The following is a 24,434-nucleotide window of genomic DNA, read 5'->3' as shown; positions in this document are numbered from 1 at the left end:
TAAGTCAGGCAACAAAAAAAACAAAAAAAAAACAAAAAAAAAAACAAAGAACAAAAGAACAAAAATCCAAGTCTTAACAATGTAAAGACTGAAATCTTAGAAATTATCTCTTGCAAACACAATGGAATAAAACTAGAAATCAACAGAAGGAGAACTTAAAATTCTGTAAATATATGTGTATTAGGGTTCTCCAGGGAACAAATAGAATATATAGCAAGATACATGAGGGGATTTATTGTAGGAATTGGCTCACATGATTATAAAAATTGAGAAGTTCCATGGTACATCATCTGCAAGTTTAGAACCAAGAAAGCTGGTGGTGTATTTCAGTCCAAGTGTATAGGCCTGAGAATCAGAAACACCAATGGTTTAACTCCCAGTCTGAGGCCAAAGGCTTGAGAACAGGGATGGGGGATGGGCAGCAACACTGGTACAAGTCCCAGAGTTGAAAAAGCCCAATGAATGAGGAATTCCAACATCAGAAGGAAGGAGAAGATAGATGTCCCAGTTCAAGAAGACAGAGACACCATTCACCCTTTCTCTGCCTTTTTGTTCTATTTGGGCCTTCAACAGATTTGATGATACCTACCTAGTAGACTTCTTTATTTAGTCTACTGATTCACATGCTAATTGCTTCCTGAACTCATTCACAGACATACCCAAAAATAATGTTTTACTGGCTATCTGGGCATCATTTAACCCAGTCAAGTTGACACATAAGATTCACCATCACAACATGGATATTAACACCCTTGTAAATAAACGATGGCTCAAAGAAGTCACAAGGGAAATTAGAAAATATCTTGAGACAAATGAAAATGAAAACACAATATACCCAAATTTTGGGGATGCAGCAAAAGCAGTGCTAAGAGAAAAGTTGTATCAGTAAATATTTACATTAAGAAAGAAGAAAGATGTCAGATCAACAACCTACATTTATACCTCAGGAACTAGAGAAAGAAGAACTAAGCCCCAAGTTAGCCAAAGGAAGGAAATAACAAACATCAAAGTTGAAATAAATGGAGGCCAGAAAAATAGAAAAGATCAAGGAAACTAAAAGCTTTTTTAAAAAACTTCAACAAAAATTGAGGAATCATTGGCTAGATTAAGAACAAAAAGAGAAAACTCAAAAATAAATATCAGAAGGAGGGCTATTACAACCAATACCACAGAAATAAAAAGGATTCTAAAACTACTATGAACAACTACATGCCAACAAATTGTAAAACCTAGAAGAAATGGATAAATCCTAGAAATGGATAAGTCAAAAAGAAAAGTCCAGTGACGGCTTCACTGGAAAGTCCACTACACATTCAAAGAAGACCACCAGTCCTCTTCAAACTTTTACAAAAAAACTGAAGAGGAAACAACAGCCCATACTCATTTTATGAAGCCATCATTATTCTGTGTAGGAGTGCTGACAATACTAATTCCATCTTTGACCCTACCATCTTGTTCATGTTCATTTGATGACCTCTCTTTTGGGGTTTCGTGTTCCAGGCCCCTTGGAGATTAATATACATGCCTTAGGCTGCCAAGGCTGGGATGAGGTGGAAGGCATGTTTTAGCCTCCTGTGAATCTGTTAGCCATAACACAGCCTTTCCCCCTCATGATGCACAGGTGGTGTCACAAGATCTAATAAAAGGTTAGCTGTCATGAAAAAAACTGTGTATACTGTATGGAATCACCACCTTCATATTCCTGTCTCAAAGTGCTTTCTCAATTTGGGGGATACTTTAATGTCCCTCCCCGACTTTCTAGCACCCTAATACCAAAGCCAGGCAAAAACATTAAATAACAGAATATACCATTATTTCTGATGAATGCTGATGCAAATTCTTAACAAAATACTACTAAACCAAATTCAGCAGCATATTTAAAACATTATACTCCAACTAATTTATTTCTGGAATACAAGGACAGTTCAACCTACAAAAGTAAATTAATGTAATATTCCACAATAACAGAATGAAGGACAGAAATACCCTCTCATAATAAAAACTCAATAAATTAAATAGAAAAGGAAAGTATCTTGACATTAAAAAGACTCATATTAAAATTATTAAAAGCCCACCACTAATATCATAGTTAAAAGTGAAAAGTTGAAAGCTTTTCCTCTACAATCATGAACAAGACAAGGATGCTCTCTTTCTCTATTTCTTTTCAATATGGTGCTGGAAATCCCAGCCAGAGAAATTAGGAAATAAAATAAATAGGTGTGACTCAATTAGTTAAGTGTTTGACTTCAACTCATGTCATGATCTCACAGTTTGTGAGTTCGAGCCCCACACCAGGCTGTCTGCTGTCAGTGCAGATCTGGCTTTGGATCCTCTGTCTCCCTCTCTCTCTCTGCTCCTCCCCTGCTCACACATACTTGCACACAAGCTCACTCTCTCTCTCCCCAGAATAAAGAAACCTTTAAAAAATAAAATAAATAGAAGCATCCAAATCAGAAAAAGACCCTTAACTATACAGAACTGTAGGCTACCGGAGGGAATTGGTGGGGAGGGATGGGTAACATAGGTGATGGGGATAAAGGAGTGCACTTGATGTGATAAGCCCCAGGTGTTGTATGAAAGTGTTGAATCACTGTATTGTACACCTGAAACTATATTATACTGTATATTAACTAACTGGGATTTAAATAAAAACTTTTAATTTTTAAAAAATGAACAATTTATAAAGAAAAATTTTAAAAACAAATCCAATCAAGAAAAATTAAATTCTTAGGAATAAACCTAAGGAGGTGAAACACCTATACACTGAAAAGAAGAAAACACTACTGAAAGAAAATGAAGAAGACAGTAAAAAGTGAAAAAGCATTCCTTGTTCATGAGTTGTTAAGATTTACTGTTAAAATGTCCTTAGATTCCAAAGGAATCTAAAGATTCAGTACAATCCTTCTCAAAATCCCAATGACATATTTTGCAGAAACAGAAAAACCTATCCTAAAATTCATATGGAATCTCAATGGACCCTAAAGAACCGAAATAATCTTGAGAAAGAATAAAGCTGAAGGACTCACAGTTCCTCATGTCAAAACTTACTACAAAGCTACCGTAACCAAAACAATAAATAGTACTAGCATAACAGCAGACATATAGACTGATGGAATAAAACAGAGATCCCAGAAATAAACCCTTACATATATGGTCAAGTGATTTTCAACAAGGGTACCCAGTCCAGTGCAGGAAAGGACAGTCTTTTCAACAAATGGTGCTTGGAAAACTAGATATCCATATTAAAAAGAAATGAAGTTGGAGAGCACCTGGGTGGTTCAGTAAGTTAAGTGTCCAACTCCTGATTTTGGCTCAAGTCACAATCTCACAGTTAATGGACTGAGCCCTGTGTGGGGTTCTGTGCTGACAGCATGGAGCCTGTTTGGGATTCTCCCTCTCCTTCTCTCTCTGTCCCTTTCCTACTCATGCTTTCTCTCTCTCTCTCTCAAAATAAATGAATAAACATTGTAAAAAAATGAATTTGGACCCTTAATTTCACCATCTATGAAAATTAACTCAAAATGGACCAAAGGCCTAATTGTAAGACCTAAACTATCCAACTTACAGAGATAAAACAAAGAGAAAGCATCATGACATTGGATTTGGCAGTGGTTTCCTGGATAGGATACCAAAGTAGGCAACAAAAATAAACTGGACTGCATCAAAATTTAAAACTTTTATTCATCAAAGGACACTATCAACAGAATGAAAAGGGCAACCCATAGAATAGGAGAGAATATTTGAAAATCATATATTCTATTTAGTAGTATATATGTAGTAAGGGTGTAATACCCAGAAAGATAAAGTACTCCTAAAACTCAACAACAAAATCAAACAATCTGATTCAAAAATGGACAAAGGGACTTGAATAGATATTTCTCCAACAAAGAAAATCAAATGGCCAATAGGCACATGAAAATATGTTCGACATCACTGATAATTATGGACACAAAAGCAAAACTATAATGAGATATAGTTATATGTGAGTTATATGTGAGCACCTCACACCCATTAGGATGGCTATAATAAAAAAAAGAAAGGAAAATAAGTGTTGGCAAAACTGGAAAAATTGTGGAGGGCTCTTGGTGGGATTGTAAAATGTTGCCACCACAACAAAAAAACATGGCAGTTCATTAAAAATTTTTTAAAAATATACCTTACCTATGATCCAGCAACTCCACTTATAGGTACATATCCAAAGGAATTGTAATCAGAATATCAAAAAGATATCTGCACGCCCATCTTCATAGAAGAATTATTCACAGTAGCCAAAAGCTGGAAGCAACCCAAATCTCCATGGACGATCAAATGTATAAACCAAATGTGGTTCTGTGTACACACACACATGCACAGTGGGATATTATTCAGCCTCAAAAAGGAAGGAAATCCTGGGGATGCCTGAATGGCTCAGTGAGTTAAGTGTCCAACTATTGATTTCTGTTCAGGTAATCATCTCATGGTCGTGAAATTGAGCCTGGCACATGGGGGTCTAGGATGGAAATGGAGCCTGCTTAAGATTCTGTCTCTCTCCCCACCCTTCCCCCCTTCAAAAAAAATTTTTTTAATTGTTAAGAAAGGAAGGAAATCCTACCACATGGATGAGCCATGAGGACATTATGCTAAGGAGAATATGCCAGTCACATAAATACAAATACTGTATGATACCACTTAAATGAAGTACTAAAGTAGTCAGATTTATAGAAACAAAAAGTAAAATGGTGGTTACCAGGGCCTAGAAGAAGGGAAATAGGAAATAAACAGGGAGGTTTTTAATGGGTATACAGTGTCAGTTTTGAAAGCAGAAAATATTTTGGAGATCTGTTGCACAATGAGGTGAATATACTTAATACTATTGAACTGCACACTTAAAAAATGGTTACCATGGTTGGAACACCTGGGTGGCTTAGTTGGTTAAGCATCCAACCCTTGATTTCAGCTCAGGTCATGGTTTCATGAGTCTGAGCCCCACGTCGGGCTTTGTGCACTGACAGTGTGGAGTCAGCTTAGGATTCTCTGTCTCCTTCTCTCTCTGCCCCTCCCTGGTTCATGCTCTGTCTCTCTCTCAAAAAAAAAAAAAAAAAAAAAAAAGGAAGGAAGGAAGGAAGGAAGGAAGGAAGGAGAAAGAAAGAAAGAAAGAAAGAAAGAAAGAAAGAAAGAAAGAAAGAAAGAGAAAAGAAAGAAAGAAAGAAAAGAAAGAAAAAAACAAAATACACACATGCACAGGGTGCAGTCCTAAGAGTTTTTGGCTTTTAATCAGATTTATGTTTTTCAGATATATTTTTCACAACTTCGTCATGTTTCACAATTTTTCTAAACAATGCCCTGTCAAAGTTGCCAATATTAAAGTTTGCTTTCTTCATCTGTATGATGTGGGAATAACAAACTCTCTGTACACTTTAAAATTGTAATTAAGAGTAAATATTAGAAAAGAAAGATACTTTCCTTTATTGCTTTCAAATTATGTTCAACGTATGGAGTGTAAAATAATTCACCTCTCACAACTTTCCAATATAATAAAATATTCCAGTAATTTGTTCACAACAAAAATATTTGATTAATAAAATGCTGGCTAAAAACACTATGAGTGAAGTTACAAGTGAATTTTTAAAATCTAAACTCAGAAACATTAATTACTCAGTTACCAAATTCCCCTGGGTTGAGCTAAGTGTAAGAGTGACAGAAGTCATAGGGGGACTATGACTACAAGATTTCCACTGTGCATTATATAGTTAATTGACAAATTTTTAAGTTTCGTTGGGCTATGTGAAAGATTTTCCTGTAAGCATACTTATGAAGGAGTTATCAGAAATTTTATTTGATTTTAACTTATATCTTGATCATTTTTTAACAGAACTCCTGGGGCCTTTGGACAGAGGAGATACGCTAAATGAAGCTTTTGTTGGCCTATCTTTAGCTCCTCAAGGAGAAGACACATTTCCAGATGACCTCCCTCCCTTTTGTTCAGTCCATAAACATATTCAACAAAGAACACGGAATGTCTCTTCTAACAGGTAAGATATGTTGAACTGAGTAAAGTGCTCCACAAAGTATTTAGTATTAAACAATTTAAATATTCCCTTTTTAAATGCAAACTAATAGTTAAGCAAGGAGATTTCAAAATATCAAAGAAAAAAATGTGCATTTTCTCATGGCAATGACTTTATAGTAGTTTGTTCATGCAACAGCATTTATGATGTAATTGAGTGTAAACAGAGTATTGTTAGAATGAATGCTATTGCAAACCAACATGAACATTAAATTACTATAAGATGCTAAATTCTAGTCTTACTCTGTTGTTAAATGTTAGGATTGTGAGATTATTAGATTAAAATATTAATTTTTAGTATATTCAGTTTGTATTATAATTTATATGATCATACTTATGAAGGTTACCATTAGTTTTTGGAATCTGATAATTGATAACTCATATGTATGTAGCTGATTATATTGGGTTATTGAGAAAATAAAGGATAAATGTGAAGTAAATATACTAGACAAAGTATTATTATTTATAATGGTAGCTATGTTAATTATGATAATGCTTTGAAGCAAATGTCAGCAAACTTTTTGTGTAAAGCACCAGATATTAGGCTTTGTGGATCATACAGATTTTATCACAACACTCAACTATGCCATCTTAGTATGAAAGCAGCCATAGATAATACATAAATAAATGAGAGTGGCTGTGTTACAGTAAAACTTTATTTACAAAAATAGGCAGTGGGCAGGATTTGGCCCCTATTCGGTAGCTTACATACCTGCTCGTAAGGATCCCAACTATATGCAATTACTGTGAAGAGGCCATATTTTTCATATATATCCTATTTCAATATATTCCATATTTCCTATCGATAATACATGCATACGTAAAACATCCTTGAGAAAAATGCCTCAAACTACATGGTTTGGTTAATAGTAAATAAAGGAGAATTTCCAGGTATGGCAAAGTTTACAGGTGAATAAATCCTATCCCCAGGAAACAGTTTTAAAACTGGACAAAAACTACGATTTCGGGGCTCTGAAATCAAAAAGGGCAAACAACAATTAGATAAGCATTTATTCATGAAATAATGCTGAACTTCTAGTAATGAAGGGGAAACTGATGTTCTGGGGCTGCTCCCATCCTTTCACCACTCCCAAGCGAGTTCAGCCTTGTAGTTAGTTCTAGGGTAGTACCGGCTGTGAAAAACCAGCTAGTTGACATGATGTGGAGCTTTTGAATGGAAAAACCCTTGTCCAGCACTATGATCGATACAAATAACAAACTAACTGTCAGCAAAAGTAACAAATTTGATAGGAAATGAACAGGGAAAGCCACAGTTCTACTAGCCTGCTTAGGTCAAGTGACAGAATGGGAGACTAGCCAAAAATTTAACCAGAAGATCCTGGAATAAGACCGTCTAATTAAGCTCTTTACACATTCCTGGTAGAGTTGTATGGCCTCTGAATTTTTTTGGCTCCCTTTTATATTGCAGGATCCTAAATTTTCCCCTTTTGCTTCTTTCTTCCTTCACACCCAACTGCCATAAGGTGCTTCTCCCTTTCTACCTTTTTCACCCCCTCATCACCCCACCCCAGAAGCTGTGCATTTAAAAAAAACTATCCCTTCAAGTTGCATGGTGTAGTTCATGCTAAGAACACCAGGAATTGGAGATCATGCACTAGCATTTGGCGTTTTTTCCATTTTATTTACAATTGTTTGGAAGTTCTCTGTCAAGTCATGCTGAAGCTGTGGCTTTCATGCAGTTTGTTTCTTCCTTATTATGTTCTATACTGTTTATAGAGGAAGTACTGAGAGGTGGAAAGGAAAGCAGCCATTATTATCTTCAACTACCTGGCAGTCCTGCTTCTTTATTGACTTTTTTTTTTTACTTTTTTTTTTCAACGTTTATTTATTTTTGGGAAAGAGAGAAACAGAGCATGAACGGGGGAGGGGCAGAGAGAGAGGGAGACACAGAATCGGAAACAGGCTCCAGGCTCCGAGCCATCAGCCCAGAGCCTGATGCGGGGCTCGAACTCACAGACCGTGAGATCGTGACCTGGCTGAAGTCGGACGCTTAACCGACTGCGCCACCCAGGCACCCCATTTATTGACTTTTTTAAAAACAATGTTACTGGCGTATAATTTACATGTACCACAAAATTCACTCCTTGTAAGTATACAATTCAAATATGTTTGCTGAATGTATAAAGTTGTGCAACTACCACTACAGTGTAGTTTTAGAACATTTCCACTGCCACAAAGTTCCCTTATGCCAATAATTTACAGTCCATTCCCACTCCTACCTCCAGCCTGAGCCAGTCATGTGTCTGCTTCCTGCCTCTAGAGGAATTTCATATAAATGATATCATACAATCTGGAAAGTTCATATAAATTAATTCATACAATATGTTGTCTTTTTTTGTGTCAGCCTTCCTTCACTTAGCATTATGGTTTCTGAGGTTCATACATGTTGTAGTGTCTAGTTTATTCCTTTTTAATTTCTGAATAGTATTCCGTTGTATGGATATACCATATTTTGTTTATCCACTCACCAGCTGCTGGATATTTTAATTACTTGTAGCTTTCGGCTACATGAATAATGTTGATATAAATATTCACATAAGTCTTCGAGGGAACATAGGTTTTCATTTCTCTTGGGTAGATATCTAGGAGTGGAACTGATAGATCATGCTCTCAGTTTATATTTATCTTGTTAGTTTTTAGAAACTACCAAATTGTTTTTCCAAAGTGACTAACATTTTACATACCCGTCAGCAACATACAAGGGTTTCAGTTTCTCCATATCCTCACCTGTGGTTGGTATTGTCAGTCTTTTTTATTATAACCATTCTACCGGGTATAGTGTCTTATTATGATTTTAATTTGCATTTCCCTAATGACTAGTGATGTTGAGCATTTTTATGTGATTATTAGCCATTAGCTTATCTTTGGTGAAATATTTATGCAAAACGTTGTCCATTTTTTAATTAAGTTCTCTTATTATTGAATTATAAGACCTCTTTATATATTCCTCAATTTGAAGTCCTTTATCACATAATATGATTTGCAAATATTTTCTCCCAGTCTATGGCTTGCCCTCTCATTTTCCTAACAGTGTCTTTTGAAGTGCAAAAGTTTCACATTTTGGTAAAGCACAATTTAGTTTTTCTTTTATTGATTGTACTTTTATATATAAGAAATCTTTTTCTAAACGAAAATCACAAAAATTTTCTCTTAAGTTTTCCCCTGGAAGTTTTATAATTTTAGCTTTACATTCAAGTCCATTTTGAGTTAATTTTTATGTCTCATATAAGGGTTAAAGTTCATTATTTTGTATATGAAAATCTAATTGCCTTTACTCCTTTGTCAAAATCAATTGACCATACGTGTGAAGATTTATTTCTGGATTTGCCATTCTGTTCCATTGGTCTATGTATCTACTCCACAAAAACAAGTGTCAGACTTAGCTATACAAAGGGCTCCAATGAACCAGAATCTCACAAAATACATTCCAATACCACAAAAATAAACAGGAAAAAGATGAAGAGTTCTATAGAGTTATACTGCAAAGAAGCAGAAAAATGTAGACCAACATATATCAGTTGAGAAAAATTCTCTCCCCTAAAACAGGCATGAAGTACAAGAAAACTGTACAACACTTCAAGCACTCTGGAAACCCACTCTGAATTAGATGAAAACTACGAGGAGAGGCAGGGAAGAGGAAGCTCGGTGTATTCAAGAAACAAAAGGAAGCAAAATATCTTAGAAATGAAAAATAAATTACAAGGCATTTCAATGGGAATAAATTCAAATTAAAATTTAATAAAAGGCACTGAAAATGACAGAAAAAATCCTCAAGAAAATAGGAATTGAGGGATATATTCTTGATATATATAACTTAGTCCTAACACTAGTATCTTATTTAATGGGAAATCACTGAGGGCATTTCCACTAAAATCAGAAACAAGACAAGAATACCCACTATCTCTGCTACTGTTCGACACTGTACTAGAGGTACATTACAGTTAGCCATTAAAATTAGATAAATCAACTAGATCAAAGGTTGGCAAACTATGGCTCAGTGGCCAAATCTAAATCTGCTGTTTTTGTAAATAAAGTTTTATTAGAACACATCCACACCCATTTATTTATTGTTTATGGGTTGGTAGTTGAGACTGTATGTCCTCAAAGCCTAGGTAATTTACTATCTTATACTTTGAAGTTTGCCAATCCTTGAAGTAGAGAATAAAAAGTGGTAAGGAGGGGTGCCTTGTTAGCTCAGTCGGTTGAGTGTCCTACTTCAGCTCAGTCATTATTTCCTGGTTTGTGGGTTCAAGCCCTGCCATCAGGCTCTGCACTGACAGTATGGAGCCTGCTTGGGATTCTCTCTCTCTTCCTCTATCTGCCCCTTCTCTGCACTTGCTCACTCCCTAAACAAACAAACTTTAAAAAAATTTGGTAAGGAAATAGAACTATCTCCATTTTCAGTGATATGACAATATAACAGAAGACTACTAGGGAATCAATGATAAAATCAAATATTTTAAAAATACAGTAAGGTAGAAAGATATAAAACTAATGTACAAGAGCCACTAGCCTTCATATACACAAACAGTAATGAGTTAGAGATGGTAATGGTAGAGGAAAACCCCATTTATTTTATCAACAAAGATTAAATACTGAGGAATAAACTGAACAAAAAAATATGCAAATTCTGTATGACAGAAATCTTACAACACTGTGAAAGACATAAAAATGGCCTTGAACAAATGGGAAGATATCCTTCTTCTTGAATAGGATGACTCAACATCATAAAGATGTCAGTTCCCCCTAAATTAATGTATTATATTAAACTACCTACATTTAATGTAATCCCAATAAAAAGACCAACATACTTTTTTATTGAGTTAGACAAGGTGATATTGAAGTTCACATAGAAAATTAAAACAAAGAAGAAACTATGGGAGGGGAGCTAGTCCTACCAGATAGTAAAACATCCTAATTATAAAGCCTTATAATACTATAATACTATAATACTTACAGTTTTATTCTTATGTGATTATTAGATTAGTATCTGCTTCCTCATTAACCTATAAACTCCATGAAGGGTAAAACCACCATGACTCTTAGATATTATCATTTCACTAAGCCCTGCCATAATGCCTAGTGTATAGTTGGCACTGCAGGCCTACTGCACTCTTGGCGTTCTCAAGCATGTAGGGGAGGAAGAGGAATGCTATAGATAAGAAACAAACAAAAATACATAACTAAAGGTCATTCAATTAATGATAAGTACTAGGAAAAAATACAAAGAACTGGTGAGTAGAGAAGGTACTATTTGAGTTAAGGGCTGAATTATAGGAGTCATCTACGTGAAGATGCAGTAAACTGACAGAAGATTCCAGGGAGAGGAAAGTACCCATACAAAGGCCCTAGTATAGTAACAAGATTGGGAGGTTTGCATAACAGAGAGCCAATACAGTTAAATTGTAAAGGAGTATGGAACATGATAAATTACTAGAGCCTCGTTAAGCCATATTAGTGTGTATGATCTTTGTTTTAATTACAGTGAGAAGCCAATATAGGATATTAAAGTATGTAGTGGGCAGAATGGACTCCCAAAGATGTCCACATCCTAACCCCCAGAATCTGTAAATATGTTACATCATGTTGTAAAGGGGAATTAAGGAAACAGATGGAATTAAGGTTGTTAATCATCTGACTTAAACATACAAAGATTTGGGGTGCCTGGGTGGCTCAGTTGGTGAAACGTCCAACTTCAACTCGGGTCATGATCTTGCTGTTCCTTGGGCCCCATCGGTGCTGACAGTTCAGAGCCTGGAGCCTGTTTCAGATTCTGTATCTACCTTTTTCTCTCTGACCCTCCCCCTCTTACCCTCTGTCTTTCTCTCTCTCTCTCTCTCTCTCTCTCTCTCTCTCTCTCTCTCTCTCTCTCAAAAATAAGTAAACAATTAAAAAAATTTTTTTTAAATAAGAAGACCAACCATTACATCAGGCCTAATGTAATCCTTAAATCTGGAAGAGGGACCTTAAATGTGGTTGAGAGAGGCAGAAGAATCAGAGTCTAAGTGATTCACTATGAGATGGACTCAACCTACCATTGCTTTGAAAATGGAGAAAAGGAGCCGTGAGCCCAGGAATGCAGGCTGGCCTCTGGAAGCTTAAAAATGCAAGAAAACAGATTATTCTGTAGCACTTCCAGAAAAGGAATGCATGCTGTTTAAGCCACTAAATTGTTAAAAAATCAAGGAAAAATTAATACAAAGTGTTAGGATGTGTTCTGCAGTTTTAATAGGTCATTTTGAATGACGAGGCTGACTTGATAGGGAAAGCTGCCTTGGCATCAGTGACAATTTTGATGTGATGTCTGATTTCATACTTCAACATACGGATGCTAGGGTTCAGGGCTAAATGTGAATTTCAGAACTACATTAGGGAAGTTTACCCAAAGATACTTAAAGTTTTTGTCTATAGGAGTTCAGTAATGTATCAAGCTCTGTAAGAAAGAGAAGCAGAGAGAAGAGAATGGCAGCATGGCCCACAACATGGGTCTACTCACCAGGGGTTAAGAGTGTACCTACTTTTGCTCACTATTGTATCCAGAGCCTCCAACCCAGCACTAGGCACAAAGTTAGGATTCAACAAATATTCCATCCATGAATGGTTGACTGAACCATAAAATATTAGCCTTCTTTATAAAATGTCCTCTTAATTTTAAGTCCTTCCCATTAATTATTTACATTTTTCATAGGCCTATATGACTGAAATTATTTTTTTATTCTTAATATACCTATTTAAATTCAAGTTAACATACAGTTTAGTACTGGTTTCAGGAGTAGAACCCAGTGATTCATCACTTACATACAACACCCGGTGCTCATCCCAACAAGTGCCCTCCTTAATGCTCATCACTCATTCAGCCCATCTTCCCACCTACCTCCCCTCTAGCAACCTCGTTTGTTCTCTGTATGTAAGAGTTTCTTATGGTTTGCCTCCCTTCTGTTTTTATCTTATTTTTCCTTCCCTTCCCCTATGTTCATCTATTGTGTTTCTTAAACTTCACATGAGTGAATTCATATATTTATATTTCTGAGTGACTTATTTTGCTTAGCATAATACATTCTAGTTCCATCCATGTTGTTGCAAATGGCAAGATTTCATTCTTTTTCATCACCTAGCAGTATTCTGGTGTGTGTGTGTGTGTGTGTGTGTGCGTGTGTGCGTGTGTGTGTGTATAAAATCAGTCGATGGACATTTAGGCTCTTTCCATAGTTGACTATTGTTGATATATTGCACTGCTATAAACATTGGGGTGCATGTGCCCCACTGAATCAGCATTTTTGTATCCTTTGGATAAATACCTAGTAGTGCAATTGCTGAGTCGTAAGGTACTTCTATTTTTTATTTGAGGAAACTCCATACAGTTTTCCAGAGTGACTGCACCAGTCTGCATTCCCATCAGCAGTGCAAAAGAGTTTCCCTTTCTCTGAATCCTCACCAACATCTGTTGTTTCCTGAGTTAAGTTTACTATTCTGACAGGTGTGAGGTGCTATCTCATTGTGTTTTTGATTTGTATTTCCCTGATGATGACTGATGTTGAGCATCTTTTTCATGTGTCTGTTAGCCATCTGGGTGTCTTCTTTCTAAAAGTGTTTGATGAACATAAGGGAAGGTAAGCAAAACTAACATAAAAACAGGGAGAGGGACAAAACATAAGAGACTCCTAAATATAGAGAACAAACAGGGTTGCTGGAGGGGTGGGGGGCGGCGGATGGGCTAAATAGGCAAGGGGCTTTAAGGAGGACACTTGTTGGGATGAGCACTGGGTGTTATACATAGGGGATCAATAACTGGATTCTACTCCTGAAATCATTATTGCACTATATTCCTAAGTTGGATATATATTTTAAAAAATAAAATAAATTTAAAAAAAAGACAAGTGTCTGTTCATGTCTCTTGCTCATTTCTTCACTGGATTATTTGTTACTGGGGTGTTGAGTTTGATAACTTCTTTATAGATTTTGGATACTAACCCTTTGTCCGATATGCCATTTGCAAATATCTTCTCCCATTGTCGGTTGCCTTTCAGTTTTGTTGATTGTTTCCTTCACTGTGCAGATACCTAGTAATAAACCTAACCAAAGAGGTAAAAGACCTGTACACTGAAAACTACAGAAACCTTATGAAAAAAAATGAAGACACAAAGAAATGGAAAAAACATTCATCCTCATGGACTGGAAGAACAAATATTGTTAAAATGTCTATACTGACCAAAGCAGTCTACACATGTACCACCAGCATTCCTCAAAGAGCTAGAACAGACAATCGTAAAGTTTGTGTAACCACGAAAGACCCCAAATGGCCAAAGTAATCTTAAAAAAGAAAACCAGGAGCACCCAGGCGGCTCAGTTGGTTAAGCAGCCGATTTCATTCATATCATGATCTCACTGTTCTTGAATTCAAGCCCCATGTCGGGCTCTATGCTGACAGCTCCGAGCCTGGAGCCTGATTTGAATTCTGTGTCTCCCTCTCTCACTGCTCTTTCCCCACGTACACTCTGTCTCTGTCTCTCTCTCAAAAATATAAACATTGGGGGGGCGCCTGGGTGGCGCAGTCGGTTAAGCGTCCGACTTCAGCCAGGTCACGATCTCGCGGTCCGTGAGTTCGAGCCCCGCGTCAGGCTCTGGGCTGATGGCTCGGAGCCTGGAGCCTGTTTCCGATTCTGTGTCTCCCTCTCTCTCTGCCCCTCCCCCGTTCATGCTCTGTCTCTCTCTGTCCCAAAAATAAATAAAAAACGTTGAAAAAAAATTAAAAATATATATATATAAACATTGGGGCGCCTGGGTGGCTTGGTCGGTTAAGCCTCCGTCTTCGGCTCAGGTCATGATCTCACGGTCCGTGAGTTTGAGCCCCGCGTCGGGCTCTGTGCTGACCGCTCAGAGCCTGGAGCCTGTTTCAGATTCTGTGTCTCCCTCTCTCTCTGCCCCTCCCCTGTTCATTCTCTGTCTCTCTCTGTCTCAAAAATAAATAAACGTTAAAAAAAATTTTTTTTAATATATAAACATTAAAAAAAATTAGGAAAAAAAAGCTGAAGGCATCACAGTTTGGACTTCAAGCTGTATTACAAAGCTGTAATCATCAAGACAGTATGGTACTGGCACAAAAACAGACACATAAATCAATGAACAGAATACAGAACTCAGAAATGGACCAACAAATGTATGACCAAATAATTTTCAACAAAGCAGGAAAGAGTACCCAGTGGAAAAAAGACAGTCTCTTCAGCAAATGGTGCTGGGAGAACTGGACAGCAACATGCAAAAGAATGAACCTGGGGAGCACCTGGTTGGCTCAGTCGGTTGAGTGTCTGGTTTCGGCTCAGGTCATGACCTCACAGTTTGTGGGTTCGAGCTCCACAATGGGCTCTGTGCTCACAGCTTAGAGCCTGGAGCCTGCTTTGAATTCTGTGTGTCCCTCTCTCTTTGCTCCTCCCCCCTCATGCTCTGTCTCTCTCTCCTTCAAAAATAAATAAAAACATTTTAAAAAATTAAAAAAAAAAGAATGAACCTGGACCACTTTCTTACACCATACACAAAAATAAATTCAAAATGGATGAAAGACCTAAAAGACAGGAAACCATCAAAATCCTATAGGAGAAAATATGCAACAACCTCTTTGACCTTAGCCGTAGCAATTTCTTACTAGCTATGTCTTAGGAGGCAAGGGAAACAAAAGCAAAAATGAACCATTGAGACCTCATCAAGATAAAAAGCTTCTGCACAGCGAAGGAAACAATCAACAAAACAATAAAAATTTTAATTTCTGTGTAGGCTATGGCAAAATTAATAAATGGAATTCATTTGAACTAAATATAATACAGAAACCAACTGAAAACTGGTTTTGAATAGACTGTACTGTGATTGAGTTTATAAACAAACTTACTTGAATGTAAACTGTATGAGGGTAAAAATGTCTTTTTTTAATTCTTCATTGCTGGATCCTACAGGACTTAGAAAATTGTCTGTAATATAACGGATTCTTAATAAATATTTACTGAATAAATAAGATAATTATTTTTATAATACAAGAATATACAGGATATTAAGAATACATTACTAGTAATACATGTGTTAAGTAGACACTTTAGACACCCAAAAGATTATTTAAATAGTTGGTTTCCATATTTTATGTGGTTAAAATAAACATTATTTAAATGGTTAGTTTTTCATATTTTTTGACCTGGCAATTAAAAAAAATGTTAAACAACTCAAAGAAAAAACAGTTTAGAATGAAAAAGGGTAATGAGAAGGACAATGGTAAATAATTGATCCTAGGACTAAATATTTTACTTTAGGTTTGGTACTGCCCTAAACTAGTTATTATATTTTAAATTATTCCATTTCTCTAATTGCTTCAATCTTTCCCTCTGTATTAGATTATCTCCTTCAAGGTCTAAAATTCTTTACTGTAAATAAACCTTGCGTTTGTAACAAATCTACTTTGATATTTACTATCATAAATGAATAGTAATATTGTTTAGTTTTCTATTTATTATATCTGAATTCATACCTAAGAAACTCCAAATAAAATACAAATCTTGCTAAAAGTTTTAAATATTGGCTTGGTTTTATTAGATTTGTTTCTAAGCAAATTTCCCTTAAGTTAGAACAAACAAACAAAAAAACCCCATCTATCCATAATCCTTATGTGTGCCTATAAACAATATAACTGATGAAAATTTTCAGTGTTTACAAAACAAAGAAAATTGTCAACAGAATGCCTGGCGGTAGACTTACCAGCAAAAAAAAAAAAAAAAAAAAATTTACAGCCTATAATTCATGAAGATTGGCTCAAAACAAACTGTCCCTGCCAACAGAAAATCTGACAATTATTCTGTTGTCTAATTTGGCTCAGCTTAAGTTGACCTTGTTTATTCATCTCAGTCTTTTAATTCTTGTTAACTTGGCATAAGAAGAGAACATATGGCATATGTCTAGGAAGTCCATTTCTGCATCTTAAACCAAAATAAATGTAGAATATACTGAGCATTTCCAGTGTGTTCAGCTATTAAGGTAACTTAATGTATATTACACAGAACTGATTAAGTTCATATTATCCCCACTAGATGTTTTATGTTTGCTGCCTATAAAGCTGAAAACTAAGTACAGACATCTTTTTCTAAGCTTCAGTGTATGACTAAACCTGGCCAATTTCAAACATATTTCCAAAGACGACCATCAATTATAAACTCTTCTAAAACATAAAAATTAAAGGGTATCAGCAATTTGACAATGTAAAGATGTTTACAGGTTTTCACTTAATCTCTAGCTATGTTTAAGAAAGCTGATCAAGAGAATGTGACAAAGATAGAATAAAAGCTGTAGAAGAAAAAGAACATTGCCATTTTCTCTCAGTCTAATCTGGTCTCCAGTGAATTTTCTTATTTTCATTTTCTGACCCACTAAAGCTTATTGTTAAAGAGAAATTTCATTTTATTGTGGCTTTAATGTGTCTCAAAAAAAGCTATGACGAAATGAGGTGCTTTACAGATTCATGGCTCTATTACAGAATCGTAATTCTCCAGTACCGGAAAAAGAAAAGCAAACACCTTGAAAATCCAAAGTTCCAAAATTTACGTATTTTAAGGGGTATTATTTTGGTTTAGAATGTATTCTTTTTATTAACTAAATGAAATGAAAAACATGAAAGTATAATTTCATGTACAAAACCATATTAGTATTAATATATTTTGAAGCTCTTAACCTTTGTTAGTGTTCTTCACAGTACTTCTTGCATAGTACTTTTCTTCCACAAAGCTCACAACATTCAAACTTCATGACTTGCATTCAAAATACTATAAAATTTCAACTATAGGGGCATCCTTATTACCCAGATATTCATTACCTGAAATCCTATAGTTATGTGTTTACAAAGAGCAACAACAGTCTTCATAATGTGAAATATCTAAGAATGAGCTAACTACTTATAAACTCAGTCCCCACTCAAATATTTCTCCACAGTGAATACTAGCATTTATTTCTACATATTAAGTGCAAGGTCATCGGCAGTTTCACAGATTATCAGCTGTGCAAACACCTACCACAGTAATACAAAGACATTTCAAAACAACCGAAAATTTTGCACAAAGGAGTATTTCATGAGTTCAATGAAAGACATTGGAGGAATGTTCAGATCCCATGCAAAAACCATTGGTAAATGAGGAAATGGCACTTAGGCCAATTAAGTTAAAAAGAGAAATTCCATAAGGGTAATGAAATTAAAAGAATTGCAAAAGAAAACTAGTTTATTATCAAAGTATTAATAGAAACTACAGGAAAATGAATGGCCTTCTTTATGAAGATGTGTACTGCAAAAGTCAAATGTTAAGTTAAAGATGCCATTTAATGCTTCTAGAGGATCTAGTCAAAAAAACTAGGACCACTCCCCACCTGCCCAGTCAAACTGACTTACTCTTTGTTCCTTCTAAGAATTTGTGCCTAGTTTGAAATTATAACCTACATGTTATTTTTTTAAATTTTTTTAATTTAATTTTTTAAATTTACATCCAAATGAGTTAGCATATAGTGCAACAATGATTTCAAGAGTAGATTCCTTAATGTCCCTTACCCATTTAGCCCATGCCCCCTCCCACACCCTCTCCAGTAACCTTCTGTTTGTTCTCCCTATTTATGAGTCTCTTCTGTTTTGTCCCCCTCCTTGTTTTTATATTATTTTTGTTTCCCTTCCCTTATGTTCATCTGTTTTGTCTCTTAAAGTCCTCATATGAGTGAAGTCATATGATTTTTGTCTTTTTCTGACTGACTAATTTCACTTAGCATAATACCCTCCAGTTCCATCCATGTAGTTGCAGATGGCAAGATTTCATTCTTTTTGATTGCCGAGTAATACTCCATTGTGGATATATACCACATATTCTTTATCTATTCATCCATCGATGGACATTTGGGCTCTTTCCATACTTTGGCTATTGTTGATAGTGCTGCTATAAACATGGGGGCACATGTGTCCCTTCGAAACAGCACACCTGTATCCCTTGGATAAATGCCTAGTAGTGCAACTGCTGGGTCGTTGGGTAGTTCTATTTTTAGTTTTTTGAGGAACTTCCATACTGTTTTCCAGAGTGGCTGCACCAGCTTGCATTCCCAATAATATACATGTTATTAACATAAACTTATCTCTATGTTTTACCTTTTATTTTTTAGTCATATTGTACTATCACTATTTACAATGATTTTCAATCCCAGTTTAAAGGCTCCCTTTATTTATATATTTAGTTTTCCCTGGAAAGCTGTTATCCTCAGACACGGACCTCATGCAGCTTAAAATATTTAAATATATGGTTTCAAAATAATGCAATGTATGCCATTGAGGACAAAGGAGAAATATCTATGTGCCTTTAGTTGTTCTTCACTATTCTTTTGGGTTCCTTTTTTCTGCCTTATTTGTTGAATCTAGGTTCACATACCTTACACTATCAACAAAGAGAAACGAAAAAAGTTAGGAAACTGAAACTTTTAAGGAGAGAATTATGAAAGCATAAAATAACCTAAGGAAGATGATTCCATTTATATACACAGAAAAATAAATAAATAAATAAATAAATAAATAAATAAATAAATAAAACAAAAGATGCTTTGGTTTTGCTATTTCATGTACAACTGAAAACAGGTGTCCTGAATTGCATTCTGAAGATATGGAAGATCCTACGAAAATCCTCTAAATGGGGTCTGAAACACCCTGACACCACCATGTAATACCTTTTCTTTATAGGCCAAGCTACTGGTCTGTTACCTGTTGTGCAAGATATACCAAGTTTTGCATTTCCCTTCACAGAGACAAACTACATATCTGGAATATGGGAGAAGAACATCAGTCATCTATAAATCCCCTATATTTAGAAATTTTAATTATTTTACTCTTCTTATATATATTCCTATAAACAAATTTAGGGAAATTGTTGCTTTGTGTCCCAAATAACAAAAAATAACAGAGGATACTCTGTGCTATTACCATACAACAGGAAGTATATAATGTCTTTTAGTGATGTTAAGATTAATCAGTGGAATTCTCCATTACAGATGATCCCTGACTTAAGAGGGTTCATCTTATGATTTTTTGACTTTATGATGGTGCAGAAGTGATACACATTCAATAGAAACCATAGTTCAAATTTTGAATTTTTTTTAACGTTTATTTATTTTTGAGACAGAGAGAGACAGAGCATGAACAGGGGAGGAGCAGAGAGAGAGGAAGACACAGAATCTGAAACAGGCTCCAGGTTCTGAGCTGTCAGCACAGAGCCCGACATGGGGTTCGAACTCACGGACCAGGAGATCATGACCTGAGCCCAAGTCGGACGATCAACCGACCAAGCCACCCAGGCGCCCCTGAATTTTGATCTTTTCGTGAGTTAGTGATACGTGGTACTGTGTGTGATGTTGGGCAGTGGCAGCCAGCCACAGCTCCCAGTTAGCCACATGATTAAGAGGGTAATCAACTGACACATTTATCACCATTTTGTACCCATACAGCCATTATTCAGTATTCAACAAATTACATGAGATATTCAACACTTTATTATAAAATAGGCTTTGTGTTAGATCATCTTGCCCAACTGTAGGCTAATATAAGTATTCTGAACATGTTTAAGGTAGGCTAGGCTAAGCTATGATGTTTGGTAGGTTAGGTGTATTAAATCCAACATCCACTTAAGGTATTTTCAACTTACAATGGGTTTATCAGGATGTAACCCCATCAAAAGTTGAGGAAGATCTGTATAAAGTTCCCCATCAACCTTTCTCCTAATGTTTTGGAATTTACTCATGAAAGCTGCCCAGATGACTGTTTAATTAGGAGTAGTGAAATGGTGATTTTTTTTTAACACTGGCATTCCTTCTGCAGTTAGAAGCTGGAATTCTTCTATACAGGGGAAAAAAAAAAGATTCCTTACTAGTTATTTGATTACCCTGAAAGGCTAAGTAAATGCTTGATAATTCCCTATATTTACCAGTTTCCAGAGCCATAGTAAATTAAGCCATCAACCTGCAATGGGGACCACTAATTTGGCAGGGGTGGGAGGGGGGAAAGGTCAAGTGCATTTTTAAATGGTGTTTAATGTGTTAGAGTCCATTGTGGTTGTGAAAAGTTCAGAAATAACAGTAAAACCAATGAATCACCAAAGTAGTAAATAGTAAGTTTACTGTGCACACACCAGAAACAAAGTTTCAAACCAAAGGCAGTAAAACCAAAACATCAGGGGTATATTATTATAGAGCAGCTTATATAGTAAGAAAGCGGTGACACTTTATTCTTCACAGTGATTAGTTATAATATTAAAATTTTCTTAAATGCTAGGAAATTGGTGAGTGGTTACTTTACGCCAACCCTGGGAAACAGTTCAAGTTTTAGGATCTCCACAGGCAAAAACAAGAAATGACCCAGGTCAAGTTAGTCTTGCAAAATCAGCTAAATTAAGCTTTGTTGATATGGTGAGACTGATTTTGTCTGTTGAGGGAATTTTCTTTTTTTTTTTTAATGTTTATTTTTAAGAGAGAGAGAGAGAGGAAGAGGGAAAGAGAGAGGGAGAGGGGAGAGAATGAGCAGGGGAGAGGCAGAGAGAGAGGAAGAAACAGAATCCAAAGCAGGCTCCATGCACTGAGCTGTCAAGCCCAGAGCTCGACATAGGACTCGAACTCACGAACCGTCAGATCATGACCTGAGCCAAAGTCAGACACTTAAACGACTGAGCCACCCAAGGGCCCCTCTTTTTTTTTTTTTAATGTTTATTTATTTTTTGAGAGAGGGAAAGAGCATGAGCTGGGGATGGGCAGAGAGAGGTAGACACAGAACCTGAAGCAGGGTCCAAGATCTGAGCTATCAGCACAGAGCCCTACATGGGGCTCAGACTCACAAACCGTGAGATCATGACCTAAGCTGAAGTCGGATGCTCAATAGACTGAGCCACCCAGGCATCCCAGTTGAGAGAATTTTCAAGACTGGTCTCCATTTGTTTTGTATTTTAATATGGTAAATATTCTTTTTGATGGTCAGGTTTTATGCATCCAATTAAGTTTTTCAGAAAGTAATCTTGGCACCTGTATCAAAAGCTTTTAAATATCATGACTTAAAATTTCATTTTTGTTATATATATATGTGTGTGTGTGTCCATCACACTGCTGGCATAAAATGAATAATCTTAAATGCCTATTTGGGAAATTACTGAGTAAATTACAGTATATCCAAATATTAGAATACTATGTAAGCCATTAAAAATCATAATTATCAGATTCTGGTCCCAGATGGAGTGAGCATACTATTCCTGGTCTCTCCCACTGAATGCAGCTAAAAATCCTAGAAACAATGTACAGATTAGCTATTTGAAGACTCTGGAAAGTAAATAGTGGCAGACAGCTTGAGGAAGAAGACCAGAATCTGAACTACCTCAACCAATGGTAAATTTACCAGTATTTTTTCCTTCATTTTGCCACCACTTGGGCCTGGAGGCAGTAATAGTCAAGGAAGTAGGTGGCAGCATGTAGTTACTGATGCCACTGCTTCAGAGAGGAGAAAAGTACCAACAGAGATTACAGATAGGAAGGACCTCAAGAAAGTGACCCAATTAGGGGCACCTGGGTGGCACAGTCGGTTAAGCGTCCGACTTCAGCCAGGTCACGATCTCGCGGTCCGTGAGTTCGAGCCCCGCGTCAGGCTCTGGGCTGATGGCTCAGAGCCTGGAGCTTATTTCCGATTCTGTGTCTCCCTCTCTCTCTGCCCCTCCCCCGTTCATGCTCTGTCTCTCTCTGTCCCGAAAATAAATAAATGTTGAAAAAAAAAATTAAAAAAAAAAAAAATGACCCAATTAAATTGTTTCTAAATTCCAGGTTTATACCCCAAGATGTGCATGTGTAGATCTGATCCTAACTAGCATATAATAGACTTTGAGATCTAAACTAACAGATAAAACATCACCCAAGTCACAGATTCATTACTGGGTGATACACACATGAACAGATCTAAATAGTATTGCAAAGACTCTGAAAATTGAACTGACATTGGAACCACAGCTCACAGAGGTACACTAGAACTTTATGCCTAAAGCTAACAAGATCAGTTGCCTGCTAGGACAGAAATATCAACATTTATCATGGGATTTCAAATAAGAACAAGTCTTGCCAGTATTCAAAATATCTAGGACCCAAAATTACTTGGCATAAAAAGAACCAGGAAAACCCCCACTCACATGAGAAAAAATAGTCAATAGACAGTAATATGGAGAAGATACACTGGAATTATCTGATAAAACTTTAAGCAGTTATTACAAAAATGCTCCAACAATCATAAAAGCTGTTGGAAATGAAAAATACAAAGTCTCAAAAAGAAATAGGAAACAGGAAAAACACATAACTCAACAATAAAGTAACCAATTTTTTTAAAGCTCACTGATGGCTTCAATAATAGCAGGAATGAGATGAAAAAGGAGTGAATTGCAAGACAAATCAATAGAAAATATCCAATGAACAACAAAAAGAAAAAATACTGAAAAAATAATAATAAAGAGAGCCTAAGGGACCTCTGAGACAATGCCAAGTCTAACATTTATAACATCAGAGTCCTGGGGTGCCTGGGTGGCTCAGTCGGTTAAGTGTCTGACTCTTGATTTTGGCTCAGGTCATGATCCCAGGGTCATGGGATCAAGCACCAAGTCAAGCTCTGCACTGAGCATGGAATCTGCTAGGGATTCATTCTCTCTCTCTCTCTCTCTCTCTCTCTCTTTCTCTCTGCCCCTCTCCCCTGCTTGCATTCTCTAAAATAATTTTTTTTAAAGAAAAAAAAAAAGAGTGCCATGCAGAAAAATAGTTTATAGCAGTGCTATCAACAATAGCCAAATTATGGAAAGAGCCTAAAATGTCCATCAACTGATGAATGGATAAAGAAGATGTGGTATATACATACAGAATATTACTCAGTGATCAAAAAGAATGAGATCTTGCCATTTGCAATAACGTAATGGAACTAGACTGTATTATGCTAAGTGAAGTCAGTCAGAGAAAGATAAATATATGATTTCACTCATTATGGAATGTAAGAAGCAAAACATATGAGTGGCAGGATGGGCTAAAATGTGATAGGTAGGGGTGTCTGGGTAGCTCAGATGGCTAAATGTCCAACTCTTGGTTTCAGCTCAGGTCATGATCTCATGGTTTTGTGAGTGCAATCCCCACATTGGGCTCTTGTGCTGGCAGCACAGAGCTTGCTTGGGATTCTCTCTCTCTCCCTCTCTCTCTGCCCCTCCCCAACTTGTGTCGTCTCTGTTTCTCTCAAAATAACTTAAAAAAGAAAGAGGGGTGCCTGGGTGGCTCAGTCAGTTGGGCGTCCGACTTCAGCTCAGGTCATGATCTCATGGCTTGT

The 24,434-nt window shown here is 36.3% G+C and overlaps 1 protein-coding gene across 5 annotated transcripts in view; it reads left to right on the top strand.

Annotated features, from left to right (window-relative positions):
- Positions 1-24,434, top strand: part of WDPCP (WD repeat containing planar cell polarity effector) — a 381,708-nt gene that overhangs the window by 319,817 nt on the left and 37,457 nt on the right. For 4 of the 5 annotated variants that reach the window (XM_045054268.1, XM_045054270.1, XM_045054269.1 and 1 more), the window contains one exon: positions 5,852-6,011. In XM_045054268.1, coding sequence (XP_044910203.1) covers positions 5,852-6,011 — 160 coding nt within the window. Of the gene's footprint in view, positions 1-5,851; positions 6,012-24,434 lie in introns of those variants that run through there. The other variant, XR_006595608.1, reaches the window with a different exon arrangement.

The sequence above is a fragment of the Felis catus genome, chromosome A3 (assembly GCF_018350175.1).
Source record: "Felis catus isolate Fca126 chromosome A3, F.catus_Fca126_mat1.0, whole genome shotgun sequence".
NCBI classification, from domain to species: Eukaryota; Metazoa; Chordata; class Mammalia; order Carnivora; family Felidae; genus Felis; species Felis catus.
Note: the sequence above shows the minus strand (reverse complement) of the source record. Positions and strands in the feature narration are given on the sequence as shown.